At 37.6% G+C, this 26,618-nt stretch overlaps 1 protein-coding gene across 3 annotated transcripts in view; it reads right to left on the bottom strand.

The window, feature by feature from the left end:
* Nucleotides 1-17,763, bottom strand: part of zmp:0000000755 (phosphofurin acidic cluster sorting protein 1) — a 95,735-nt gene extending 77,972 nt beyond the window's left edge. Inside the window, exon 1 of one of the 3 annotated variants that reach the window (XM_049481693.1) lies at nucleotides 17,333-17,763. In XM_049481693.1, the coding sequence (XP_049337650.1) occupies nucleotides 17,333-17,541 (209 nt within the window). In that variant the 5' untranslated portion in view covers nucleotides 17,542-17,763. The remainder of the gene's footprint in view (nucleotides 1-17,332) is intronic. The other 2 variants (XM_049481691.1, XM_049481694.1) reach the window with 2 other exon arrangements.
* Between the last annotated feature and the right edge of the window lie 8,855 nt (nucleotides 17,764-26,618).

Raw genomic sequence — 26,618 nt, forward strand, 5'->3', positions numbered from 1 at the left:
TCCTCCTCGCGTTCACTCACCTGTGGCTTTGCCGCCCAGAGACACGTTCTTTAGGGCTTTGATACTACAGTATCAAGCTGAATCTGTGCTGAATCACACAACATAAAACACTGTTACAGAACGTTCTGTACCACCACTTCCCAATTAAAATAGTAAGACATGACCAGACAGACACTTGCCCATCAGCTTCAGCATCAGCTTCGGAAAAAAGCTTCAAAACAAGCAATAATTAAATGTTACATTGTCCTAGTTATTCATCTCTCACTCTCTCTTATATATATATATATACTAACAGTTGTGGAATATTTATTAGTAAAGAAATTTCCAAACTCACCCTATCCCGCTGGATTTCACTGAGCTCCTGAGAGTGACCCATTCTTTCACTAATATGTTTGTAGAAGCAGTCCGCATGTGTAGCAGCTTAGTTTTATACACCTTTGGACATTGAACTGATTGAAACCTGAGTTTAAATTTGGATGATTTTGGAGATTTGGATGGGTGTGCGAATACTTTTGGCAATATAGTGCATTTCTTAGCTACCACTAGAACAAGTGTTAAACAAAATGTGTGTGAACATAAAGTGAATAGCATAAACAGGGTAGAGGAAGAAATCAATTCCAACGCATTATTAACTAGCTAGCTAGTAAAATTAGCAATGTGGTAAAAAGAAGCTAGCTAACCTAATGCTAGCTAACCGACTGGAAAAAGTTACATTTTCCCTGAAATCAACTTTTGCAACTTGGGATGTCTGTATTGCTCATCATTCTCATGTAATAGAGCTAACCTTGCCTCCATCACCTAAAAGTCCCTGTGTTATCCTAACTTTACTAACGTTACTACCTATTTATGTGCTACACATTCCCGCTCAGTCTGTCCCTCGTTTCCTCCGTCAAAAGCCTGCTCTCCCGGTCTGCTGCTCAACACTGAACGTACCCTGGCAAGCACCCGCTTTCTTCTTCACACACACAAAAACACACACACACACACACACACAACACAAAGTAGATAGATCTGAGGAGAAGGGCGTGACTAATTTGCGATACAGAGAAACCTGGAATGGAGTGGAATGAAACGGCGTGGCAATGCACTTTACTGTGGGCAGTCAAACAAAATCCCAGACGATTTTGAAATTCCCCCCAGACATTTTTTTAGGTCTCAAAAGTAGGACATGTCCGGGAAAAAGAGGACGTCTGGTCACCCTAGTTTTATTCTGTGTACTGTTCATATTTTTTGCACTATAAGGTGCACTATCAATAATGTCTATTTTTTGGTCTATTTTCATAAGACATTATAAGGCAAATTAAGTGATGGCAGTAAAACACAGGGGTGTCACCATGCTTTCCTTCTAATTTAGCAGGTCTTGCCGCTGGATGGTGGTGGTGGGGGGGGGGGTAACTAAGTTAAGAAACGATGAGCTAAGTAAACAAAACTATAATTTTTAAAAAATATATCTTTTAGAGTCAAACGAGCACTGAATGTTAATCTATACATATTTCTCTTAATCAATTTCCAGATTTTCCACTAAGGCTGGGTGCAGCCACAGTTAGCGCTAATAAATGCCGCACGACAGCGCTATTCTGAGGAACCCAGAGTGTTCCGGTGAGCCAAGGAAAATAGTAGATATTGCAGTTAAGTACAGTTAGAGGCTAACGCTAATGCTGCTTCAGATATACTCACCTCTGAACGGGTTAGTTCAGAGGTGAGTTAGTGCTTGGCACGGTTTGTGGCTAGTGCTAATGCTGCTCCAGCCTTGGTGCTGGAGAACTAAACTGAAACACTGTACTTCAAAGAAGTGACATTACTGCTCCTTACAATCTGACTGGTAAAATTCATACATAAGGCACACTGGATTGTAAGACACACTGACGATTTTTTTGGGAAATTAAATCATTTTTAGTGCGCCTAATAGTGCAGAAAATATGGTTTATTTTCTCTCTGAACATCAGTAGATCCTCTGAATTACGAGATCATTTAAAAGTAGTAATAAGATTAATGCTGAATGTGAGCTAATGCTACTGTGCACTGATCTAGTGACATACATAAACATACAAGGTTCTGAACATATTTATTTACTTCTACATAGTATTCACTACAAACTACATTTAGACTTGTATTCTGGGGCTAATCTGGTGAACCTGGCCGCTCTCTACTCTCTCTTGAAGTGGGAAGAACTCGGTGGGCAGATCTCTGTGTTGAATGGCTGGTTTGGAAGAGTCGTGGAGTGTTTCCTTGGTGATAAGAGAACCGGGCCAGAGCTGCATTCCTAAACACAGCGGCTGCCAGACAGCAGGAACGGGTCAGAACACACACGGCCTGTCCACAGCGGTGCTGAGCACTGTTTACGTTTCAGTGCAGTGTTGATTTTCTTATCTCTCACTCCGTCCCTCACAATACATCCCTCTCTCTCTCTCTCTCTGGATAGAGACGGTCAGTGTTTTGTTTGCCTGGGCGCCAACATGAGTTAAACAATGGGGTGAGCAAAAATGAGAACAATATAATAAAGAGACAGCGTATGTCCTAACCTAATGACATGACTCATCATTTAAGGGATAGTCATAAATAAAAATATTAATTCCTCAACTTAATTTTTGTTTCATGTTATACTTTTAATTAAAACAGTATTTATATTCTCTACTCACAAAAACTGCTGTGGCACACTGAAGTCTGCACATTCACACTTTTCCCCCTCAGTTAAAAAAAAAAAAAAAACGAAATCAATCACAAACAAAACTACAGTATAGTTTATATATAAGACTGGATTACTCTTCTAGATTTCTCTCCTGAAAACAGTCCGATATACTCACCTCTGAACAGAGAAAGAGCTAGCCCTGTGGCTAGTGGCTAATGCTAATACTGCTCCAGCCTTGGTGCTGGAGAAACTTCACTGAAACTCCTTTATAGCGCTGTACTTCAGCAGAATGGCTTTACTGCTCCTTACAACCTGACAGGTAAAATCCATACAAAAGGTGCACCAGATTATAAGGGGCACTGTCGATGTTTGGGAAAATTCAAGAATTTTATGTGCGCCTTATAGTGCAAAAAATATAGTAATAATCAAGAGTTCTGTTGTTACTCACCTTATAGAATCTCTACTGAAGTGGAAGAGCTGTATGACGTAAATGAAAGAGCAGATAAGAGAGTTTCTTTATTTTATTTTATTTCAGTACCCTAAACCCCTGCAGGAGCCTCGGGCTGACTGAGTAAACTCAGTGACTGTATTGTAGAACCAGCTTTGGGTCGGTTCCTCTCCTGTTCTCTATTAAAAATGCAGCAGAAACAGGTTTAAACATGCTGCCTCTTTATTCAGACTCAGTTATGCAGAAGCAGGTAATGCTCTTATGCAACACAGCGGAACCTTTCAGCAGAGAGACGGGGGTAAAAGCCTGTGCGTAATGTTGGTATGGTGGGCTGCATTGGGGGCTGAGTGGTCTCCTGCCTGCAGGGGCTACAGGGCCGTCAGCTCGGCTCCACTTTTCCCTTTGTTTGGATTATAAATACATTACATTTTCAAGATGAAAAGAAAGGTCAAATACAGAACTGCAGATTCCTCATGCATTCATAAGAGGGCGCTCAATACAGAATGTACAGATGTTGTGAAGTGCAGATGCTGCTAATTGGACTAATTATCTTAATGCTAATAATAATAACAACCACCACCCTTACCAATGTCTTTCCCCAAAAGTCATTGAGCCTCTGCCACCAATCAGTGAGCATTAGCCTGATCTATACCCGCCCAGCTGAGGGCCCATTTTAAGTGTTATATATATGTATATGATGTAGAATGACTTGACATTGGAACTCAACAGCAAAACAGACATGTCGCCCCTTTCAGAAGCCCCTTCAATTGCTGCTAAGCAAGTCAGTTGAGATTATATATCACAAACATTTGCAAACAGAACAAAACAAAACTGGCATATTTCTGTGAAATAGGAAAAGTAATTCAAGTTTACGAACGTATTAAGCAGGAATCTAGCACCATCCTCTAAACACTCTGAGGTCTCGTCACTGTTCTAAACACCTAAGCAATGTTTTCGCCTGATCTTGCCCAATCTTTTACTGTTCTTTAAGCCATCTTTTCTAGCGCTCCTCCACCAAAAAACTCTGGTTCTTGAACCAGTTCCTTTTGCGGTAATAAGAACTGTGGTGCTTTTCAGTGAACCAGCCCGCATTTCCAGCAGTTTTAGTAAACCGTCAAAACGTCACATCATACATCAACAGAGGGTGTTGCAACAAACCATGCAAGTGTGTTGTCTCCTTTGATTGGTCAGAATGTGTCTGGCGTAGGAGCAAGAAAGTATATATAGCTAGAAGGTTCTGTGTTGTGAACCAGTGCGTATATTTGTGCAGTATAAAGCTTTTTTAACACTGTAAGCTTAAAATATTCAATTGGTAGCACGGCGTTGGAACTGCTGATAATGTAGCATTGCTGAGTTGCCAGCGAGCTCCGAGAAAAAGCAGAGACTCGGTTCTGATACATCAGCTCACAGACACCTTGTGCTGATCGACATCACCCTAGGAGCGCCATCTACCCACCCAGAGAGAGCAAGGCCAATTGTGCTCTCTCAGGGCTCTGGCAGCTGCATGATCGGGATGTGAACCAGCGATCTCTCAATCATAGTGGCAGCACTTTAGACAGCTGGACCAGTCGGCACCCCGATTAAAACTATAAATTAATAACATATTTTCCATATACCTGGATCGCCATTTTGGAAAAAATAAATATACATGTATCTTTATTTCAAATAAAGTTACATACTGCCTATATGAATATAGCGATTTAAAAAAAGTCAACCTGTAAATCTGCAATGTTAAATGCAATGTGGTAGAAAATGTGGGCACACCTAACTTTTGGGCTTGTGCACACAAGAAAAAGGTTAGTCTAGAGCCTTGCTATTAATCAGAAAAATTAATAAATTAAATTAATCATTAGTTGCAGCCCTAAAAGCCTGGGGCAATTTTCTCTTTTTAGGGGGGGGTGGCTGTGACTTTATTCCCGATGAGAAAATTACAGGCTGAATTAGCTACGGTTTTTCGCTGAACTACGTGGTTCTCCGGTAATTGTAGTCCCGTCCGGAGTTTCGACACCGCGCATATAATAAAATGGCTATTTTTCCATTATTACGCACGGTCATGTCATGTGACAGAGAAAGCCTAAAACTCACTGGTTCTCCTCTTTTTTTCAATTGCAGTCTGGATGCAAGAGTTTTATCACTGAGTAGAAGTGTGAAATATTTTTCACAGACGTCCCCCAGAGAAACTAATCCCGTCCAGATAGGGCTTTAGATGGTGCTAAACCTGTTTGCCAGAGCTGATTATTAGCTGTAGTTTCTGGCATGTTAGTCATGTCAATTTTAGCAGGTGAGAAAAAAGTTAAGCTTGTTTCTTAAACTATTTAAACAGTTCAGTCAGTTAAAGTTTGGTCAGCTGATAACCTCTGATACATTCAGCACATCCCACGCCACTGCAAAAATCAGTTGGAGAATAGATCCTACATCTGGAAGCGGGATCAGTAATGATAGCAGTAGGTAAAGCGCTGCAGGGCAATGGACCAAGCAGTGGCTCTACAGACAGGAGCTAACGGCTCTCCACAATAAACATTACATCGCCTGAGCTGAATGGGGGGAGAGAGAGACAGAGAGAGAGAGAGAGAGATAGAAAGAGAAAGAGAGGTTTATATATAGCTTAAAACCAGGGCTTTAGGAGTGTGGAGCTGCAGGACAGAGCTCAGTGGGACAAAAGACCATGTCATGGTTGTCTCTCACACTGGGCTCTCCGGCACTATGCAGCACTATAAATACACAGCAGTGATGTACCACACTTATAGAATAACAACAACAAAAGACCTGAACATTATTAAAAGAGCCATTTAAAATTCCACAAATCCAAAAGGATGTGAATATACTCATTCAGAGAGGGTTCAGTATGAAACTTGAATGAACTAGAGAAACTTGAATGATCTACAGTGATGGTAAACAGAGCCAGAGGAAGCTGTAGTATTCAGCCGGATCAGGTGATCTGTAAATGATGTTATTTTGCTGTGTTGTTAAGTTTAGCCCTAGGATCTAAAGTAACATTGCTGACAAAGTTCAACATCAGCAGTTCCTGCATAGTTTTGTGTTGAGTACAAAAGGATATCAAAGATGAAAATCAAAATGAATTTGATTTGAATGTGATTTTTAGATATACTTTCTGTCTATCTGATCTCTCCCTAATCAAAAAAAAGGACTTGACTGGTGATCATTTAAATAAAACCTGCACTGAACACTGTGTGGCTGTAAGGTGAAGTCACTAGGCTTTTATTGTCATTCCATCAGAGTACAAGTAGAACAGATGAACAAAATGACGTTCCTCCAGAACCACATGGTAGGAACAGTATGATATAAATGTCAAAATGCAAACATGCTACAAATTGTACCAACATAAAACTAGATATAGAACACTAAATATTGTACATATTGCACACTAGTGCTGGGCAGTATGACAGTATTTTTTTATGAATGACAGGGCTTTTATATAGGTCCGTGACTTACTGTACTGTTAAGAGTTCATATAATATAAAACACTAAGGCTTTAAATTAAGGCTTTGATTAATATTGGGTTTACTTTGTCCCACATAATTACACAATACATAAAGAATTCAGACGGCATTATCAGAAAAACAGCTGAAGAATGTAAAAAATAGACCTTAAAAAATATACGCCAGCAACTTTAACACAACTTCCTTTACAAAACTAAATATTTTAAATAAGTTATAAACCTCATAAATGGACCTAAAATACTTAATGTTTAAGTATTCCAAAGAGATATTTCTCAAAAGCTCTATTGCACAACTAAGAAACAAGTTTAATATCAATATACAGTTTGTTATTATGGAAGCCATTAGAGGCAGTATAGTATTAACATCAGTTACAATTCCCTTCTTCCTCTAGTTAACAAATAAATTAAATTCAGTGTGCATAAAGATGATAATTTAAGCTACAGTATTAATATATTTAAAAGGGCTATAGTTGCTGCTCTTGAAGGTTTTTTCACCTTTTATCCAGAGTTTTAGGGAGTTTTATCACTTATGCTGAATAAATTATTCTGTACTCAGGACTAATTCTAGGACGAGAGGAACTTTTTTTCCGAGCTGTGGATTGATTGTGCTGGACTGAGGTACCTTGGGCTCCCCCTTCCCCTCGCGCTTCTCAGGCAGCAGCAGCCTGTCACTTACACAGACACAGAGACAATGCTGTGTATCTACTTCTTGTGTCAAGTATCAAAACATTGCAACATGACGTGTTTGATTTAATTGCCTTAAGTGACATTGCACATCCTGCAATGTGACTATTGTGCATGATGACGATGCTTAAACGATATATCGTGCAGCCTTACCCCGCATAACGATGAGTAAAGTCACATGGTGCGGCTCGAGGTGACCTCGGCAGTCTGACCTTTCTGTCCAGCTCTGGGTTTGAGAAGGTGCTGTTTGTAGACCCTGACCTGCTCTGTTCAGATCAGCACAAAACACTCACACACACACACACACTGTGATCCACTGCTGCTGGCACACACTGCACAGGAAATGCCTGAGCAGAGAGAAAGAGAGATACACCAGGAGAGAGAGAGCACCATGTCTGTTCTGCACATGGCCTATTTACTCAGCCCGGGTCCTGCCTGCATGTGGACGTCTCTGCAGTTCTGGAGGAGATTCTCCTCATGGAATCTCCTGCCGTTCACAGTTAAACACAACAAACACAGCTCCCACAATGCAGTGCGGCCAGCCAGGCTTTCCTCTGTTCTCTTAAAAACTGGGGTTTTAAGATTTGCTTACATCTAAAAAAGGTTCTGACTAATTGGGGTGTGACTAGACACTAATATCACGAGACGAGACGAGACACGATACTGGGTTCAAGAGAACGAGACGACACAAGATTTAAAAATAAAATTTTAAAGAAAACGTCAAAGATGAAAAATATCTTGAAAACTAGAGTTTTATTTGACAAAATCATATAACGCAAACTTAACAGACTGGTTTCTCTCACACATTGACTCTATAAGAAATAGAAATAAGAATAAAAAATAAAAATAAAACTTTTCTAGGTCTTTTATAGTGCAAACAATAAGTGCAAACCACAACCAGTCATATTAAGACTATGGTTTGTTTTTTTTTCTCCTAAATCTCTTGTAATTTAACTATGCATAACCATAACCAGTCATATTAAGACTATGCTTGAAGTGCAAACAGAGACAGAACATTTTTTTTAATACAGTACAGAGCTAAGGGATTAGTACACCTGCCTATGAAACAGTCACGTGTAGGATTTACTTACAATATTTATATATGGTTTGTGTCTTGTTGGTCACTCTGTTACCGTTTATTGTTTCCACTGGAGCCAATATGCAGCCTCACATACAACTTAAAAGTAGCAGAAGCATCTTCTATGCAAATGCCCGAATTTTCCTCTTCTGCTGAGAGCTGCTCTCACTGCTCAGCCATCATACTCTATCGATATCGCTACTGGGTTGCCAGATCCCTCTTAAAAAGTCCACACTCAACTGTTTTTTTGCCCCGCGAGACAGGTTTAAGCCTGACAAGAAATATCGTCCATTTTAATCTTGCGAGATCTCGTGCCACGAGATCTCGTCACACCCCTACTGACTAGTGATAAAATAGGATTATTAGTAACATTTTTGATAAAGTCTGTATTAATAAGTCATTATAAATGTGTTTAGAACTCATTACAACTTTGTAATAAAGCTTGGAGACAGTTTTGACTCTAAGATGCATCTAAATCTTGATCGACATGAATGATTCTAAATCAATGCTTAGAGATTCCCACCCCTAACCAGTGTGATTATAAACCCATTTCTGTCCTTAGTGATTTCCTGGACACACGACACCAGTAGTCGGGCGTGATGAGAGGGGAGCAAATGTCTCAGGCCTCAGTAGGCAGAGACTACCGTTAAAGTGGGAGTCCATATTATTTTCTTTTTAAACTGAAAGCAGAAGAATTTCTGAGTGGAGAAGAGACAAAATATTGTGTTTAATGGTAGCAGTGTGCTGGAAACACCATCCCTGCTAAGCCTTATATATTCATTCAAAAAACTTGGGCGTCAGGTCGCTTTCATTGGAGTTCTTCTGGCCATGTCACGCATCTTTATGTACTTATGTCACACGTACAGCCTCTGAAAGAGGATCCGACTCGTTTTTACCGAACGCGAGCGGCTGGTGGAGCAATGTAGACTTCAGAAGGGGAAACTTAGAGATCAGTAGCTCATTCACTTATAGTTAAAGCAAAGAAACAAATGAGTGAAGTTCCTGACTGAGTGTGCTGTGTCTTTGACTGTACATAACCTGGAATCGGATTCATCCGCTCTGAAGAGAGACCGCATCACAACCGCCCAGTTTAAAATGATTCTTCTGCATGCTCGGTGCAATTACCCACTCTTTTACCAAAGAGGGCCCTCAATCCCAAAACTTACGGGTATCAGCTTTAATATTAGCCCTAGCTTATAACCATGTTATTAACTGTTCTGTAATGTTCAGGGTCAAATTGACCAAATTTAAGTTTCTGTATACGTCAAATAACGTTCCACATTTAGAGCACTGTGATGCTTGGGATTACCATCAAATTAGCAAAAGAACTGACAAAATCATATCTTGATGATTATTCCTGATGATAAATCAACTAATAAACAGGTGCTGTGTGATGTCTGTGTGTCTGTGTGTATGTGTGCGTGTGTGTGTGTTATTGTGTTGTTAGTGTGTGGACGGACTGCTGTAGAACCCCTCTGCTGGGATTAAACACGCAGCACCAGATTACGCTCATCTTCTTTAGCAGTTATGAAATCAGATTAGTGAGCCTCCTCACCCTCCACCCTCCTCCCAATGCCTCCAAAAATCAGCCACCAACAACAGCCAGCCGAGCCTCCCGCTTTACTCCTCAATCTCCAGCACTGCCCTGTCACACACGGCCGTAAGCAGCAGGACTGTGTGTTTATGTTAATATGGTGATACACATCACGGACAAGAAGGTCATGGAAATATTGGGTTTTTAATTATTTCTTTGGACTGTTCTTTTTCTGAAGCAGGACAGACGACATCCTCAATATTTATTAGAAACAAATATATATATGCACTGAGTTTTAATGTTCTGGGGTTTTCTGATATCAATATTAACAGCCAAAATCAATGATAGAAATATACATATAGGATCAGGAGTAGTCATATGTCGAATTAGATTATTAAAGATTGTGGATTTACTTAATGCTAAATGATATTTTAGTATTTATACTTCAAACTGCTTGTAGGGCCCTATAAAATCTGTTATATTTTATATTGTTTTTTAATCACATTCTGGATTTTTAGGTTTTTATAAATGCTGTCAGACTAAAAAAAAATCTAACAAAGCATATTCTATATGATTAGTTAGATAAATTAGCATTCATTATCATAGCATTAAAGTATTTCAAAGTGTACAGTTCAATTCAATTTTAATGAACATCAGTCAGTGACAGATGCTGTAAATGCATTTAACATTACACAAACCCGACGTTTTTTTTTTTTTTTTAGGCGATTCTAGGCTACTCAAATGTGTCTTAAATTGTCACTACACTCTAAGACATTTTTACATTAATAGCTTTTATATGTTGCTCTGTAATAATAAGGTGCAAATATTATCGCAACTTACTAATATATATTATTAACATCATTATTTTAAATGTAAATATGCCAGCCTTAGGCAAATGCTTTTTATTATATTAAAAGTACTGTTTTCAAAACTACTTAAAGTATAAAAGCAAAAGTAATGTAAGGGGAAAACATAACATTATAAAAAAAAGCTTAGGCTGAATCACAGGTTCAAAACACATTTTTCTAAAAGCCATAATGACTATAATGTTATATTAGTATGTTAATGTTGATAAAGATGGGACACACTAAGCTCCCTGTTTTAGCTGCATATATGTCTATAAATTAATGTATTTTAGTAGAATGAAAATTAATTAAAGAAGCTTAGTTGGACGTTTATCTCAAGTTCTCTTGAGTCTCTGCACGAATCATCTTTATACAATGAAACTGAAACACCTGTCATTTTAGTGTGGGAGGTTTCATGGCTAAATTGGAGCAGCCTGGTAAACAATCTTCATTAACTGCACATTGCACCAGTAAGAGCAGAGTGTAAAGGTTCCATTAGCAGGGTAAGAGCACAGTTTTGCTTAAAATATTGCAATGCACACAACATTATGGGTGACATACCAGAGTTCAAAAAAGGACAAATTGTTGGTGCACGTCTTGCTGGTGAATCTGTGACCAAGACAGCAAGTCTTTGTGATGTATCAAGAGCCACGGTATCCAGGGTAATGTCAGCATACCACCAAGAAGAACGAACTACATCCAACAGGATTAACTGTGGATGCAAGAGGAAGCTGTCTGAAAGGGATGTTCGGGTGCTAACCCGGATTGTATCCAAAAAAAATAAAACCACGGCTGCTCAAATCACGGCAGAATTCAATGTGCACCTCAACTCTCCTGTTTCCAACAGAACTGTCCGTCAGGACAATAAATTATTGTAGTCTAAAACCAGGTGTTTCAGTTTCATTGTCCAACCCCTGTACGTCTGCTATTGTCTTGCTAGACTGTGGGTGCGCCATGTGCAGGTGTGATTGATTGCATATAAACCAATAGGGCGTCGGAATGATCTATGTTTATATACTTCTCATGCAACTACAATCAGATTCACTCTATCTGGAAGGAGAGATTTATCTGGATAGGGTTTTTCAATGATAAAAAGCTGAAATGAATTAGAAGACTCAAGGCTATGTTTAAAATGTAAGGAGTAGAAAGTTTAGATAAATGTGTGAAAATGTCTGAAAATTGTCAGACAAACAAATACTCCAGTAAAGTTTAAATAACCAACATTTCTACTTGCTTGCTAGTGACCCCAATACTACTACCATGTGACAAGCTGTTAACATAGTAATCAATATGGTTATTGATTAGTGATTTAGCAGCAATTATCAATTAGGTTGGTTAGGCAGGGTTGAAGTAAAAGTGTCTCATATTGGCAAACCTGTCCTTGACCTTAATACCAGCATCCAAACACTTCCATATTCCCTGCCCTTTAAACCCGCAGGTCAGACCTGGAGGCGTCTGTGTTAATCACTGGCAATGAAGCTGCTGCACATCTGCAACCAGGCTAAAAGCAGCTCTTGTGCATTAAATAGTGGAAACTGCATTGATCTGTCCTGTCCATTCACAGCGCCGGAAGCTACATTAATGACATCCGGTGAACAAAAATGGGTGTTTTTGGGTGAAGAACAGCAGTTAACAGACAACCATTAACAAACCCCAACACAGCCTGACCGACCCAACAAGAGCGACCTCACTCTGACCCCATCATCATCAACAACACCACTAATTAACATGGGGTAAATGCAGAGGTGAACAGAGGTATGGGAAGATAACTGCTTTAAAAAACACAATCAGTATCACACAGATCTTTAGATACATCAGATTTCTGAAGCTGATGTGTGCTGGCCTGTTTACTGAACAGCAGAAGAGCAAATGTTTAAGTGTAGCTGATCTATTTTAAGCCTTTATTTCTTTTATTGTTGATGATTATGACTTACAGCGAATAAAAACTCAAAAATTAGTGTCTCCGAAAATTAGAATATTATAGTCCAATTGGTACTTTTGGCAGTGTGGGCAGTGTGCCAAGTCCTGCTGGAAAATGAAATCCGCATCTCCATAAAAGTTGTCAGCAGATGGGAGCATAAAGTGCTGTAAGATTTTATGGGAAAACAATGCACTGAGTTTGAACTTGATATAACACACTGGACCAACACCAGCAGATGACATGACTCAAAAACATTCAATGCAGATGACCCCAAACTCATATCCCACAGGTCAGTGCAGCAAGCAATCTTTAGCCTTCATGGGATATGGCAAGAATCACTGGAAACAACACTCAATCAAAATTTGTCATGCCAATGTAGATGAAGATAAGCAATATTACACATCTCCTGTCTAACGTTCTAATGTTATGGCTAAACAGTGTTTTAGCTTTAAAGAGCATTTTAAAGAGAGAGAAAGAAAGAAAGAGGTAAAGAGCGAAAGAAAAAAAAGAAGAAAGAGGGAGAGGTGTACTGGTATAGATGTAGGTCAGAGCTTACTGATGGTGATGATCGTGTGCAGGTTCTACATTGGGCTGTTCTCTAATCAGGCCGTAGATTTCCCTAGCAGCAAAAATCAAGCTGTGTGCCTGGGCCATTCTGATGAGTAATAACTAACGCAGTGCATGCAATAAAACTCAGACTAATGGCATATATATATATATATATATATATATATATATATATATATATATATATATATATATATATATATATACACTCAAAAACGTTTCTATATATGGTATTTGTCACCTACATGGGCTTTGTCTTACTTCACACTGATTGGTTTGGTCAATGCTGTACGTTTGGCGAGTCGCCTTTCCAGGTGTTGTGCTGTATTCTATGCTGCAGACAAAAATAAGTTTTAATAATTTTACTTACTTAATGTAATGATTTGGCCTTTATTAAGACACAAATATGTACCACATTTGATTTAGTAAAGCTTAAGTATCTTTTCATCAGCTTTCAGTGAGGAAAGCAATTCAGCGCTCAGTGAGGGACACGATTCAGTTTTAAGTGAGGGACACGACTCAGCTCTCAGTGAGGGAACAGATTCAGCTCTCAGTGAGGGAACAGATTCAGCTCTCAGTGAGGGAACAGATTCAGCTCTCAGTGAGGGAACAGATTCAGCTCTCAGTGAGGGAACAGATTCAGCTCTCAGTGAGTGAAGCGATTCAGCTCTCAGTGAGGGAACAGATTCAGCTCTCAGTGAGTGAAGCGATTCAGCTCTCAGTGAGTGAAGCGCTTCAGCTCTCAGTGAGTGAAGCGATTCAGCTCTCAGTGAGTGAAGCGATTCAGCTCTCAGTGAGTGAAGCGATTCAGCTCTCAGTGAGTGAAGCGATTCAGCTCTCAGTGAGTGAAGCGATTCAGCTCTCAGTGAGGGAACAGATTCAGCTCTCAGTGAGGGAACAGATTCAGCTCTCAGTGAGGGAACAGATTCAGCTCTCAGTGAGGGAAGCGATTCAACCATCAGTGAGTGAAGCGATTCAGCTCTCAGTGAGTGAAGCGATTCAGCTCTCAGTGAGGGAAGCGATTCAACCATCAGTGAGTGAAGCGATTCAACCATCAGTGAGTGAAGCGATTCAGCTCTCAGTGAGTGAAGCGATTCAGCTCTCAGTGAGTGAAGAGATTCAGCTCTCAGTGAGTGAAGCGATTCAGCTTTCAGTGAGGGAAGCGATTCAGCTCTCAGTGAGTGAAGCGATTCAGCTCTCAGTGAGTGAAGCGATTCAGCTCTCAGTGAGTGAAGCGATTCAGCTCTCAGTGAGTGAAGCGATTGAGCTCTCAGTGAGTGAAGCGATTCAGCTCTCAGTGAGGGAAGAGATTCAGCTCTCAGTGAGGGAAGAGATTTAGCTCTCAGTGAGTGAAGCGATTCAGCTCTTAGTGAGGGAAGAGATTTAGCTCTCAGTGAGTGAAGCGATTCAGCTCTCAGCGATGGAAGCGATTCAGCTCTCAGTGAGTGAAGCGATTCAGCTCTCAGCGAGTGAAGCGATTCAGCTCTCAGCGAGTGAAGCGATTCAGCTCTCACTGAGTGAAGCGATTCAGCTCTCAGCGATGGAAGAGATTCAGCTCTCAGTACGGGAAGAGATTCAGCTCTCAGTGAGTGAAGCGATTCAGCTCTCAGCGAGTGAAGCGATTCAGCTCTCACTGAGTGAAGCGATTCAGCTCTCACTGAGTGAAGCGATTGAGCTCTCAGTGAGTGAAGCGATTCAGCTCTCAGTGAGTGAAGCGATTGAGCTCTTAGTGAGGGAAGCGATTCAGCTCTCAGTGAGGGAAGAGATTTAGCTCTCAGTGAATGAAGCGATTCAGCTCTTAGTGAGGGAAGAGATTTAGCTCTCAGTGAGTGAAGCGATTCAGCTCTCAGTGAGGGAAGAGATTCAGATGTTTTGTTGGTGATGTCCACCCAGTGATTCTTAATTCTTCTCCCCAGAAGCAAAGCTCAGGTGGGTTGCCAGTCTAAAGACACTGAACCCACATGAAAGAGTGCAAGACAAGTTCAAAAATGTTTCCAGTGGCCAGTAACAATGGGTCATGCTCTTTTAACTGAATAGCTAATGTACACGTTTGCAATGTTTTTATTGTTTGCACATTATAAGCCCGCTCATGTGAATTTTATTTGATTCTGCCACCTATTAACTATCTTAATGTTTTAATAGCTGTGTGTTATCTCTAAAAGGCTCTAAAAGCACAGCTTTGAAATACACAGGAGTTACTATAGATCCTGATAAAATAATGTGAGCACTCGAATACTGAAATTACTTAAAATGCCTATCCCTACTAATGGTTATCCTAAATGACCTAGTTATGGTTATTTAGGTGCTTACTGCAAATCTCTTCATGAGAAAATTAATCAGCTCATCATCTGTCTTGTAGTCACGTTAAATTCTTAACTGTCTCAACCTATTAGACACAAATTTGCTCACGTTTAACTCCATCTCTGCTCATGGAGGTTTTATGAAGAATGCTGAGGTTGCAGTATGCTACGTTTGCCTTCTTTTGTGTTCTATATCTGGCAACTCTGTTTGGAAACAGGACAGGGGAATGGGGAGCTGGTGGGATCAGGGGTTAAAACCCAAATTCCTGCAGATTCCTGCTCGTTCTGTAGCGGGAAAATCAAGAAAGAAGAGACTGGCTAAAGCTCTGCTGTCAAAAGATGTTTTAACTAAGCATGTTTCCTTATAATATCTTGTAAGATGTCCACATCATTTTATGAGTTCTTACAGAAAATATGATGTACACAGAGTACCAGCCAAAAGTTTCGACACAGCTTAAATTAAATGTTTTCTTTTCATTATTTTAAAATGTTCTGCATTGCAAATTAATACTAAAGTCATCTAAACTAAGAAGAAAAACATATGGAATAATTTAGTAAACAAAGAAGTGTTAAACAAACCAAAATATGTTTTATATTTTGGATTCTTAAAAGTGGCACCTCTTGCTTACATGACAGCTTTGTACATCTTGGCTGGATTCTCTCAATCAGCTCTGGAATAATGTTCATTTAACAGCTGTGCTAAACTTATCAAGTGTTAATTACTTGAACTTCTTGCCTCTTAAGGTGTTTGAAAGCATCAGTTGCAAAGTTGTAAAGAGAGGTAGAGTTGGACAGTGAATAGACTGAGTAATGTTCTAATCCATATTATTTCAAGAACTATCTAAGAAAAACTAAAGAAAAAATGACTTGAAGTCATGAATGAAATGAAATGCAGTCAATCTCACAAGTGTCCTCAAGTGAAGTTGAAAAGACCATCTAAAACATTACGATGAACCTGGCTCTCATCAGGACCGCCCCAGGAACGAAAGAGAGCCAAGATTTACCTCGGTTGTAAAGGATACGTTCATGAGAGTTACCAGCCTCAAGACGGTTCCTTGTGTGTTCCTTCATAGTCTGGACTATTCATTTACAATTAAGAAAAAAAATCACTGAATGAGAAGGTGTGTCCGAAGTTTTGACTGGTGTTGTATATTAGTCCTTTAGATACTAAACGGCATACTGAACTTTCTCAATAGTTTTGACCTTGATATTGTGAGTACTGGCCTGCCATTATTCTGTAGTGAGTAGGAACATACTGGTATGAATGGAATGCAGCTCAGTTCACTTAATTAGTTTTCACATGTTTTACCAATTAACTCCAAAATGTTGGGGGCGGGGCTTAATAGACCCAACAGGGCAGTAAGAAAAAGAAATATTTGAGGTTCATTTAAAAGACTAGTAAAGTATAGAAACCCTGCTCTATAGCGCCACCTTCAGGGCAATTTTGGTAAGTTTGCTGCCCCTGTCGAGACGCACCACAAGCTAGCCTACACATACCCACTAAATCTGGAGCCGGCAGGACTTCTGACAGCCTTTGCTCCCAAACACACACAGATTATTCCACGAAAAAATTAAAGAGGGGTGCAGACTGGGTGCTTAGTCCCCTAACTAACTGATCTAAACTTTGTGCAACATAAAAACCAAGCAGTTCAACAATAGAGTAAATATAAACCAGCCGTAAACTGTGTTAATCCCAAACTCAGCAAACACTCGCTTCTCTCGGAGGAGATAAACACACACTCACACAAACAAACAAACACACACACACACATGCAGAGAGACAGACAGTCCCGCGCGCTGTCCAGCACTACCACAGGCAGATACCGACAGCTACCTGATAATCCCCCGGGTCAGCCCTCACCCTACCTCGGCACGCAGCTCGGCGAGGACCGGTCAATCTCCCATGTGGCGAACAGGTTCATGGGCACAGGAACGAGGCCGAGACCCACCGCCGTGGAGCTCGTGCTCATCACGCCGCTTACGGTCGCTCCTACTCCTGATCCCGCTGGCGCCGCTCCCCCGCAGGCCGGACTTAGCAGCGCCATGGCCCGCAGCGCGCCGCGATCCGCCGCCATCACCACCACCGCTAACCGCTACAGCCCCGGACCTCCGCCGAGGGACTGCCGAGAGAACAGCTCTCCAACCCGCACTGAGGGAGGGGGAGTGACCGCTACAGTACACACCCACCCACCCTCTCTGTCTCTGTCTCTCTCACTCTCTCTCTCTCTCTCTCTCTCTCTCTCTCTCTCTCTGTGTAACGGTCGCTGTGGAATCTCTCTGGGAAGGGGGGCGGAGCTTCACTGTTGTACTGTGACCAGAAGAGGGCGCTCTACACCCACATATAACCTGACCTGAATAAAGTACAAGAGACATAAGCCCTATCCAGATAGTATCAGTTTCTCAGGGGGTCCTGGGGTGATTTTAACGACCATTTATGTGTTTTACTCAGACGTCCTCTGAGAAAATTACAGGCTGATTTTTTTACAGTTTTTGGCTGAACTCCGGTAATTTTAGTCCCGTCCGGATGCACATTTCTGAGTTTCGTCTCTTCCCATTTAATAAAATAGCTATTTGTCTGCTGCCATGCACTGTTATTACACATTGGGTGCACGTTTCCATGGAGATCCACATGAACACAAGAGCGAGTGGAAATGGAGGAGCTACTGAACATGATGTCATGTGACCAAGAAAGCCAAGAAACTCACTGCTCCTCCTGTTTTTTTAATTGGAGTCCGGATGGAGTTTTATCACTAAGTAGTAGTGTAAAATATTTTTCACAGACGTCCCCCTGAAAAACGAATGAGACATGAGTAAAAGTACAAGTGTTCTATGACTTCTTTGACTTAAACTGTTCTTTTGAGCCCCATACTAAAGTATTCAGCATTTTTGGTACTTAAGCAAATATTTTTTAAATGTACTACTCAAGAACTGAAAGTAAAAGTACAGTACTGTGTTCAGTATTTTTTACAGAAAGAAGTGGAACAGCTTGATCGCTTGATTCACCTAATGATGAGTAGCTTCATTAAACCCAGTGACAGTGCAGAGCATCTTCCGCAGTGATAATGTGGGTTACATCTACTTAAGTACTGAAAGTGAAAGTACAAGTATTGGGTTGTGTAAATATGACACAAAAATAAAATATATTTGTGTTTAATATATTATCTCTCAGTTTTAAATAATCTTCTTTATAGTAAATCTTATACTGTTGGAAAGCCTGATAATTTCCATTTTAAATAGACCAGTTGAGCTGAGTATGTGGGTTGTGCCCTTGCAAGCTACGGCAGCACAAAAAAATACCAAATCCTCTCTGTCAATGCCAAACAACTAATTTTAGCTCAAATCAAATCAAATCATGAAATCAAATTTATATGTATAGCGCTTGTTACAACTGATGAAAAACTCCCTTAGAGCTCCCTTACTTTGTCTAAGCTTCCTTTAACTGCTTAAATAGCTTTTAAATTAATGTTAAACACAGGTTTAAAATATTCAGTACTTAAGTACAATAGTAAAGTGTAGGTCTACTTTCTTACTATACATCTCTCCATTCACCAATTACCCAGTGCTCATACTCACTGAGCCACCACTGCTTCTGTTATGAACAGGGTTATTTACTTGTTGATTAGTAATATATATATATATATATATATATATATATATATATATATATATATATATATATATATATATATATATATAATTACAGACTTTTGCGTTGCAGCATAGTTGTTTAAATTTCATACAAAACACTGTGTAACAATATGTTTATTAAGATCAACTTAATAAACGTTTTATTAAGTAATCCTTTTAAATGTTTTATAATTTTTTTGATTGCCATGTCTGCAGTCCTGCCTGTTTAAGCTGAATTTAAAAGTTTAAATAATACAATAGAAATAATAATAAAATAAAAAGTATGTTTAACCTCCTAACCTCTTGCATGGCATACATTTTTTTATTTCTCTTTGCTATGTGGGCTAATTGGCACCTGATTAGTGTAAAAACAAAAAAAATATATATATTTTTACATTGTGTACTTTTTGAGAAAAATTATGTCCACATATGAGGACTTTAGTTTTATATTTCGATAGAAAACAATGAAGTCACAATAAGTAATGATGTGCAAAACATTTATTTTATGCCTGAACACAGCAGCATATTTTTGCCTGAGTGCAAAACAAAGCTGCTTTAACACAAAGACATAACAAAGTAAAAAACTTAAACATTTACTGCATTTACTGTTCTTTTACATTTCTAAACAAAACAGAAACTTTAAACATTAAGCTCTTCTACCACCACTAGGTGACTTTATAATGGCCTCATAAGTTTTGTGGTCTAGACAACCCAAAATGTGATGTCCACACATGTTAACTTAGGCATATCAATTATTCATTTAGCTGTTGTCTAAAATGCAACAAACTATTTAAACATGTCTTACAATTTCCTGTCCATCTTGTCATCTTGGGATAACCATCTTGGGATAAGGAACTAAAGACCCTCACTGCATCATGTTCAGCATATAATGATATTAATTTCAGTTAATATGTATCATATTATCTCCATACTGTGCTTAAAGAGGTCAAGCTGAAACTGTCCACAATGTCATGATAAAATATTACAGTAATTAAAATAATTTTACTTATATTTGAAACAGGACAACAACAAGGTCACCATGAACAGTTCAAAACATAGTTGCAACTCCAGATCAACCACGTTCCCATCAAATATTAGTTTTCCCTTAAATACATGAAAGGAGAGCAAAAAAAGTGATTAAGCTGGAGAAATATGATGTATGAATTATCTGAAGTCTAATTAATACAATAGTCAAAAAATGTCTTTTGAAAGGTATGAGGTACAAAAAAGGCAAATCAAGTCTGATAAAGGCTGATAATGACCCCTGAAAATATACATTATACTAGACAAGAGCTGAGATGGTCATACAGCATAATCAGTTCAGGGTTTGTTTTTTACCTTTGATTAAGTTTAATCAAAAGACCCCAGCTTAGACCATCTGAAACCAGATACCAGCAGATGCTGCTCTGAGCTGGATGCTTTGCAGGGTTTAAAGAACGGTCAGCAGTATTTAAAATACCAATTAAAAGTTTGCACACATAGTTTATTTTTTTTTCCTTCACTGTAAATGAACCCTGAAATGATCCAGACTATGAAGGAACACTTACCAAATCATGTAGAAACTTATCAACTTACCAAAATACAAAATATGTCAAGCATTTTGTGTGGCTTTTATCTGGGGAGCTGTTTCTGATGCTGGTAAATCTGATGAACATATCCTGTGCAACAGAGGTAACTCTTACTCATCCTTTTCTGGGATGGTGGGAAGTTCCAGTTTCATCATTACACATTACATTTGAGACTGAACTTGAGAAAACTTTTAAAGTTCTTCATTTTTTTTTGGTTTGACTGGCCTTCATTTCTTAAAAAAAAAAAAAAAAAAAAAAAAATATATATATATATATTATTTTTTCTTCTTTTTTTTTACTGAGAAAATGCAGTCAAGATGTGCATTTTTTTTCAAAGCTTTGATGACATTTACTGTACATGATGATATTAATGTTTTATTTGATATCGGAAAAAACAACTGTAATACAGTGAATCCAGCTTTGTTATATATATGATTATTCTTTATTTAATAATAAAGAATGTGAATAAAGTAATGTTTTATTCTCATTTTAGAATAAAAAGTCATTTTTAATTATTTTAATATAATTACTATATGTTATTAATGCTGTGTTGTTAAAACAGTATTCAGCATGTTTGCTAGTTAAAATATCTCTGAGAGGTCCACTTTATTTATAAAAATTTGATGTTTGAATAAAGGAAAGATGTGACACTGGCTCCCCCCGCTGGCCTCAGCGGGTATCGCACATGGTCCAGACTACTGAATCTTGTGTCTACTATGATCAGTGTATTATTACAACGAGTTTTCATTTTATGTATGCAATAAATTAATTTAACCATTCAGTACTTAAAGTATTCCTCATTTTTTTCCTTTCTTACTTTTAGAGTAAATCAGGAACGTAATTTCATTACACTGTGTACCTGTACTCAGATGTAATGACAATAAAAGCCTCTTGACTTGACTTGACTTGAGTATTTCTATGGTATATCTTCTATATCTCTCATTTTCTGTTTCAAGTACGTAGGAAATATCTTGCTTTTTTTGGCACAAATCTTTATTTTTTTTTCTTCTTATTTTATGATAAAGCATATGATGAACATTTCTAAAGACAGTTTATCATTTACAAAGAATATCACAAATACAGCTTTGGAAAAAAACGAGGCCACTTCAGTTTCTGAATCAGTTTCTCTGATGTTGCTATTTATAGGTTTATGTTTGAGTGAAATTAACATTGTCGTTTTATTCTATAAACTACGGATAACATTTTTTCCCAAATATCAGTGAAAAAAATATTCTCATTTAGAGCTTTTACTGGCAAAAAAACTCAAATAATGCATATTCAGTTCATATTCATAAAGTTCAGAAATCAATATTTGTTGGAATAACCCTGGTTTTTAATCACAGTTTTCATGCATCTTGGCATGTTCTCCTCCACCAGCCTTACACACTGCTTTTGGATAACTTTATTGCACTCCTGGGGCAAAAATTTAAGCAGTTCAGCTTGGTTTGATGGCTTGCGATCACCCATCCTACTATTGATTATATTCCAGAGGTTTTCAATTTGGTCAAATCAAAGAAACTCATAATTTTTAAGTGGTCTCTCATTTTTTTTCCAGAGCTGTATATTAACAACTTGTTTTTATCTTCTTTAGTGAAAGTGCACAGAGTGAACACTTTAATGTCATGAACAAAAACAGTCTGTGAACATCCTATTACAGGCAGAAAGTTTCTTATAATATATACATTATATATTTTGTAAGAATACAGGAGGATATCATCAGTGCTTAAATAACATTAACCAGCTGTATATTTAATTATAAAAAGTATAGTCCTGTTTAACTGGATGACCAGCACTAAACTTTGAATAAAAATAAAAACTATAATCAATATGGGATGGTATATATAAAATCGTGTTTTTTAAGGATAGGTGACTAGGGCTGCATTTTGACTGCGGATACCTGTATCAAAATATATATTGAGTGCTCAGTTTAAAATGTGAAACTCATATATTATATAGATGTATTACCAGAGTCTGGAGGACACACAGTCCAAGCTGCTCGAGGTCTAGTGTGAAGTTTTTACAATCAGTGATGGTTTGGAGAGACATGCCATCTGCTGGTGTTGATCCACTGTGTTTAATATCAAGTCCAAAGGCAGTGCAGTGTTCATGCTTCCCTCTTCTGTCAACTTTTATGAAGATGCGGATTTCATTTTCCAGCAGGACTTGGCACACTGCACACACTGCCAAAAGTACCAATTGGTCTATAATATATAATATAATATAATTTTTTTCATTAGCTGTAAACCATAAATAGAAAAGAAAAGAAATAAACGCTTAAAATAGATCTCTCTGAGTTTAATACATCTATATAATATATAAGTTTCACATTTTGAATTAAATTACTGAAATAAACATTTTAATGATATTACAATTTTGTGAAATGCACTACAATGTATCAGAGGTTTTTTTTTTTAATTAAATATCTATGTAATTACTACATGCAAAATGAAACAGAATAAACAGGTTATTCTCTTCCAGAAACATTAAAAGAAAGGTGCTTAAAATCCTCCATTAAAGCTTCTTCCAGCAGAGGATACACCAGAGAATCCTACACAGGAAGAAACTTTTAGCATGACATCACTGTGCATATGAGCACACGACTTTTATAAATTAATTATGTATTTAATTATGTATTATGATTCAATGTATTTATTAAAGTGTGTAATACATTGTGAATAAATAATAAAACTTATTTAAATTTCCAAAACTAACAGGGACAGATCTGGGCTTCTGCCACAGACAGACATCCTTAAAGCACCTCATGAGAGATAGTCAGAGGACCCTGGACCGGTCAGTAATTTATCACGGACAAAACAATATGTCTTTACCCCGGGTAGTCATTTCTGTCATGGTATCACAGGGGATGAATTTATTAGTTATTACCTACTTTGGATTAAAAACTAGAACAATACAGCCTTTTAGATTAAAGCTACTGATTGATACAGTGCTCCAATTAAAGCTACCAACCTATAAACCCCTCAGATTAAATTTACTACCTACAGTATAAGTGTGGTTGACATATTTGGCTGAAAAAATGTTTTTTTTTTTAAATCTCAAAATTAAGTGATGGAAATCACTGGGTTATATTCTACCAACTCTTATCTTTCCAAATATATATATGGTCTTGTAGATTTTTTTCTTGAAATTTACATTTATTCACTAGTTTGCGGTCTTAGTGACTAAAATTGTAATATGGTGTGACATGAATGTTATTGTGTATTAAATTAAAAATGGGTATAATGTGATAATCATTTCTATATAAAAGTATAGCATGGCTCATTTGCAAATATGTTACATTTTGCATTATTTTCATAATCTACACATATAGGAAGATGTTTAATCTAATTCTTTCAATATACTTTAAATTATTTTGGGAATACCTTTTTATAAAAGTATCAAAATTCTTGTAACCTTTGCTGGCGCTATTCCTCATATGTCACATTGATGATTTTATGATGAATAACCAAAATCCTTTTTTTCTTTTTCAAATTCTGAATGTCACACCATATGACGAATCACACCACACAACAATCTGTATGCAGAAATCTGTATTAGCTGCATTTAGCAAACAAACTTGGTTTGACAAGTGACTGAAATCATTTTCAATTACAGCAGAATCACAAAAATTGTTGAAGAACAAGTAAATTCTACTCAGCGTAGCGAAGAATGTTCATAAGATATTACCTAATCCACTTACTGTATTCATTAGATGTTTAACTTTATATTTTAATTTGTCGAATGTTATCTACAGGAATTCTAATAATCTTTAGTAAATCATTGAACTTTTTTATATTTAATGCATTTTTTAATGAGAATGAGCAAAACAATGATGGATCAGAAAGCTTTATATGTATTGTTAATAACAATGTGCCAATAAACATTGTGACACATTTTGGCTTCAAACAAACAGAAGAACCATGTGTTTATAATATATGACTTTCCTGGTTTTGTACTGAGACTGGATGTTCAGTGGACTGACACTGGGTCAGATTGAACTTTTTCTTTTGCGTTCAGGAGTAACTGAGTCTGAGTAAGTGAGTGAATCTGCATGAATGAGTGAGTGTTGCTGTATAAATATTAAATTTGTGAATAATACACTATAAAAATGTGTTAAACGAATGAAATATTAAAAAGACGATTAGCTATAATATATGTATCTAAGAGCATTATTTATGTGTTTAAATGCAGTTCATATGATATAAGAAAACTCTATCACACCATATGACGTTTTATGTTCTTAGCATGACATTAAGCAACTGGGCTTTATGCTAACATCATGAAACCATCTACCAACTACAATCTGATGATATAGATTTAAAGGTAATATTGGCTATAAGTAATTTCATTAGGGCATTTTTGTGTAAAATGTGTCACACCATATGACAGTGCAAAATGGAACTGAAGCAGGAGTGCTAGATATATTGAGTTTTCTGAAAGAATAAACACACCTTGTAACTTTCAGTATCCTTCTGAGATGTTGCTCTTTCTCCGGAAAGAAGGAGGAACTCCACTCCCTAAAGGTCTCCAAACAATAGGCCGTTTAAAAAAAGGTGTATGGCGTCACATCATATGATATAAATTTTTATGGACAAAATGTTTTAGTTAAGGGTGGATTCAAAATAGTATGCCTGAACTTTTAACCAATCAGAAATCTTTTAGCCAGTAGACATCTGTGTTATTAATATTCATATAATAATAATTAAATATGTATTTATATAATATTAATAAATAATAAATTAATTTGCTTGTTTTTATTCAAAATCTAACTTTGTGAAATGTGATCGACAGTCACGCCATATTAACTTTTTCTGGTTTGACTGAAAGTTGTGAAAAAATTAAATGTTAATTCCATGAATGCTCTGTAAGTTCATATAAAACAGAACTTTCTGAACAATATCATCACAGTTTTGACATATTCTTCTATAATTTACATATATTTGACACACCAGACCAAAAAAAAAGGCCACGTCATGTCAACCACCCATAAACAGCCCAGATTAAACCTAGAAATTAAACTCAGATTAAACCTAGAAATTTTTAGTTAGTTTCTAGAATGTTCTAACGTTTTTAATTTAACGTTTAACCAATACAGCCTTTTAAATTAAAGCTACTGACTGATACACAATTAGATTTTTTAAAAGCTCTCTCTCTCTCTCTGTGTTGGAGGAGTCAGACAATCCCTTACAACAGAAAAACAGAGATCAGTAAGGACCATGAGGGACATTGCAGCAGGAAGCAGCACTGCTGGAGTTTTTAATAAAGTGTTAATAAACAGGAAATGACTCATATACACTGCAGCTTCACAATACATAAACTCAGTTTAAAGCTACTGATTAATACAGCCTATCAGATTAAAACAACTGACCAATACAGCTCTCACATTTGAGATACTGACCAATAAAGCCCCTCAAATTAAACCTAGTGACCAATAAAAGCCCCTTAGATTAAAGCTACTGACCAATACAGCCCCTTAGAATAAAGCTACTGACCAATTCAGCTCTCACATTTAAGATACTGACAAATAAAGCCCCTCAGATTAAACCTACTGACCAATACAGCCCCTTAGAATAAAGCTACTGACCAATACAGCCCCTCGGATTACCACTACTGACCAATACAGCTCTCACATTTAAGATACTGACAAATAAAACCCCTCAGATTAAACCTACTGACCAATACAGCCCCTAAAATAAAAGCTACTGACAATTCAGCACCTCAAATTAAACCTACTGACCAATAAAGTCCCACAGATTAAATATACTGACCAAAATAGCCCCTCAAATTAAATATACTGACCAATATAGCCCCTCAAATTAAAGCTACTGTCCCATACAGCCCCTCAGATTAAAACTACTGACCAACAAAGCCTCTCTATTCCTCTTGCTATTCCGCTATAGAACTACCAGATTTATTCATTTGTTACACATATTACTTGTCAGTTTAAACCTTATAAGGTT

Source organism: Astyanax mexicanus, chromosome 7 (genome assembly GCF_023375975.1).
Source record: "Astyanax mexicanus isolate ESR-SI-001 chromosome 7, AstMex3_surface, whole genome shotgun sequence".
NCBI classification, from domain to species: Eukaryota; Metazoa; Chordata; class Actinopteri; order Characiformes; family Acestrorhamphidae; genus Astyanax; species Astyanax mexicanus.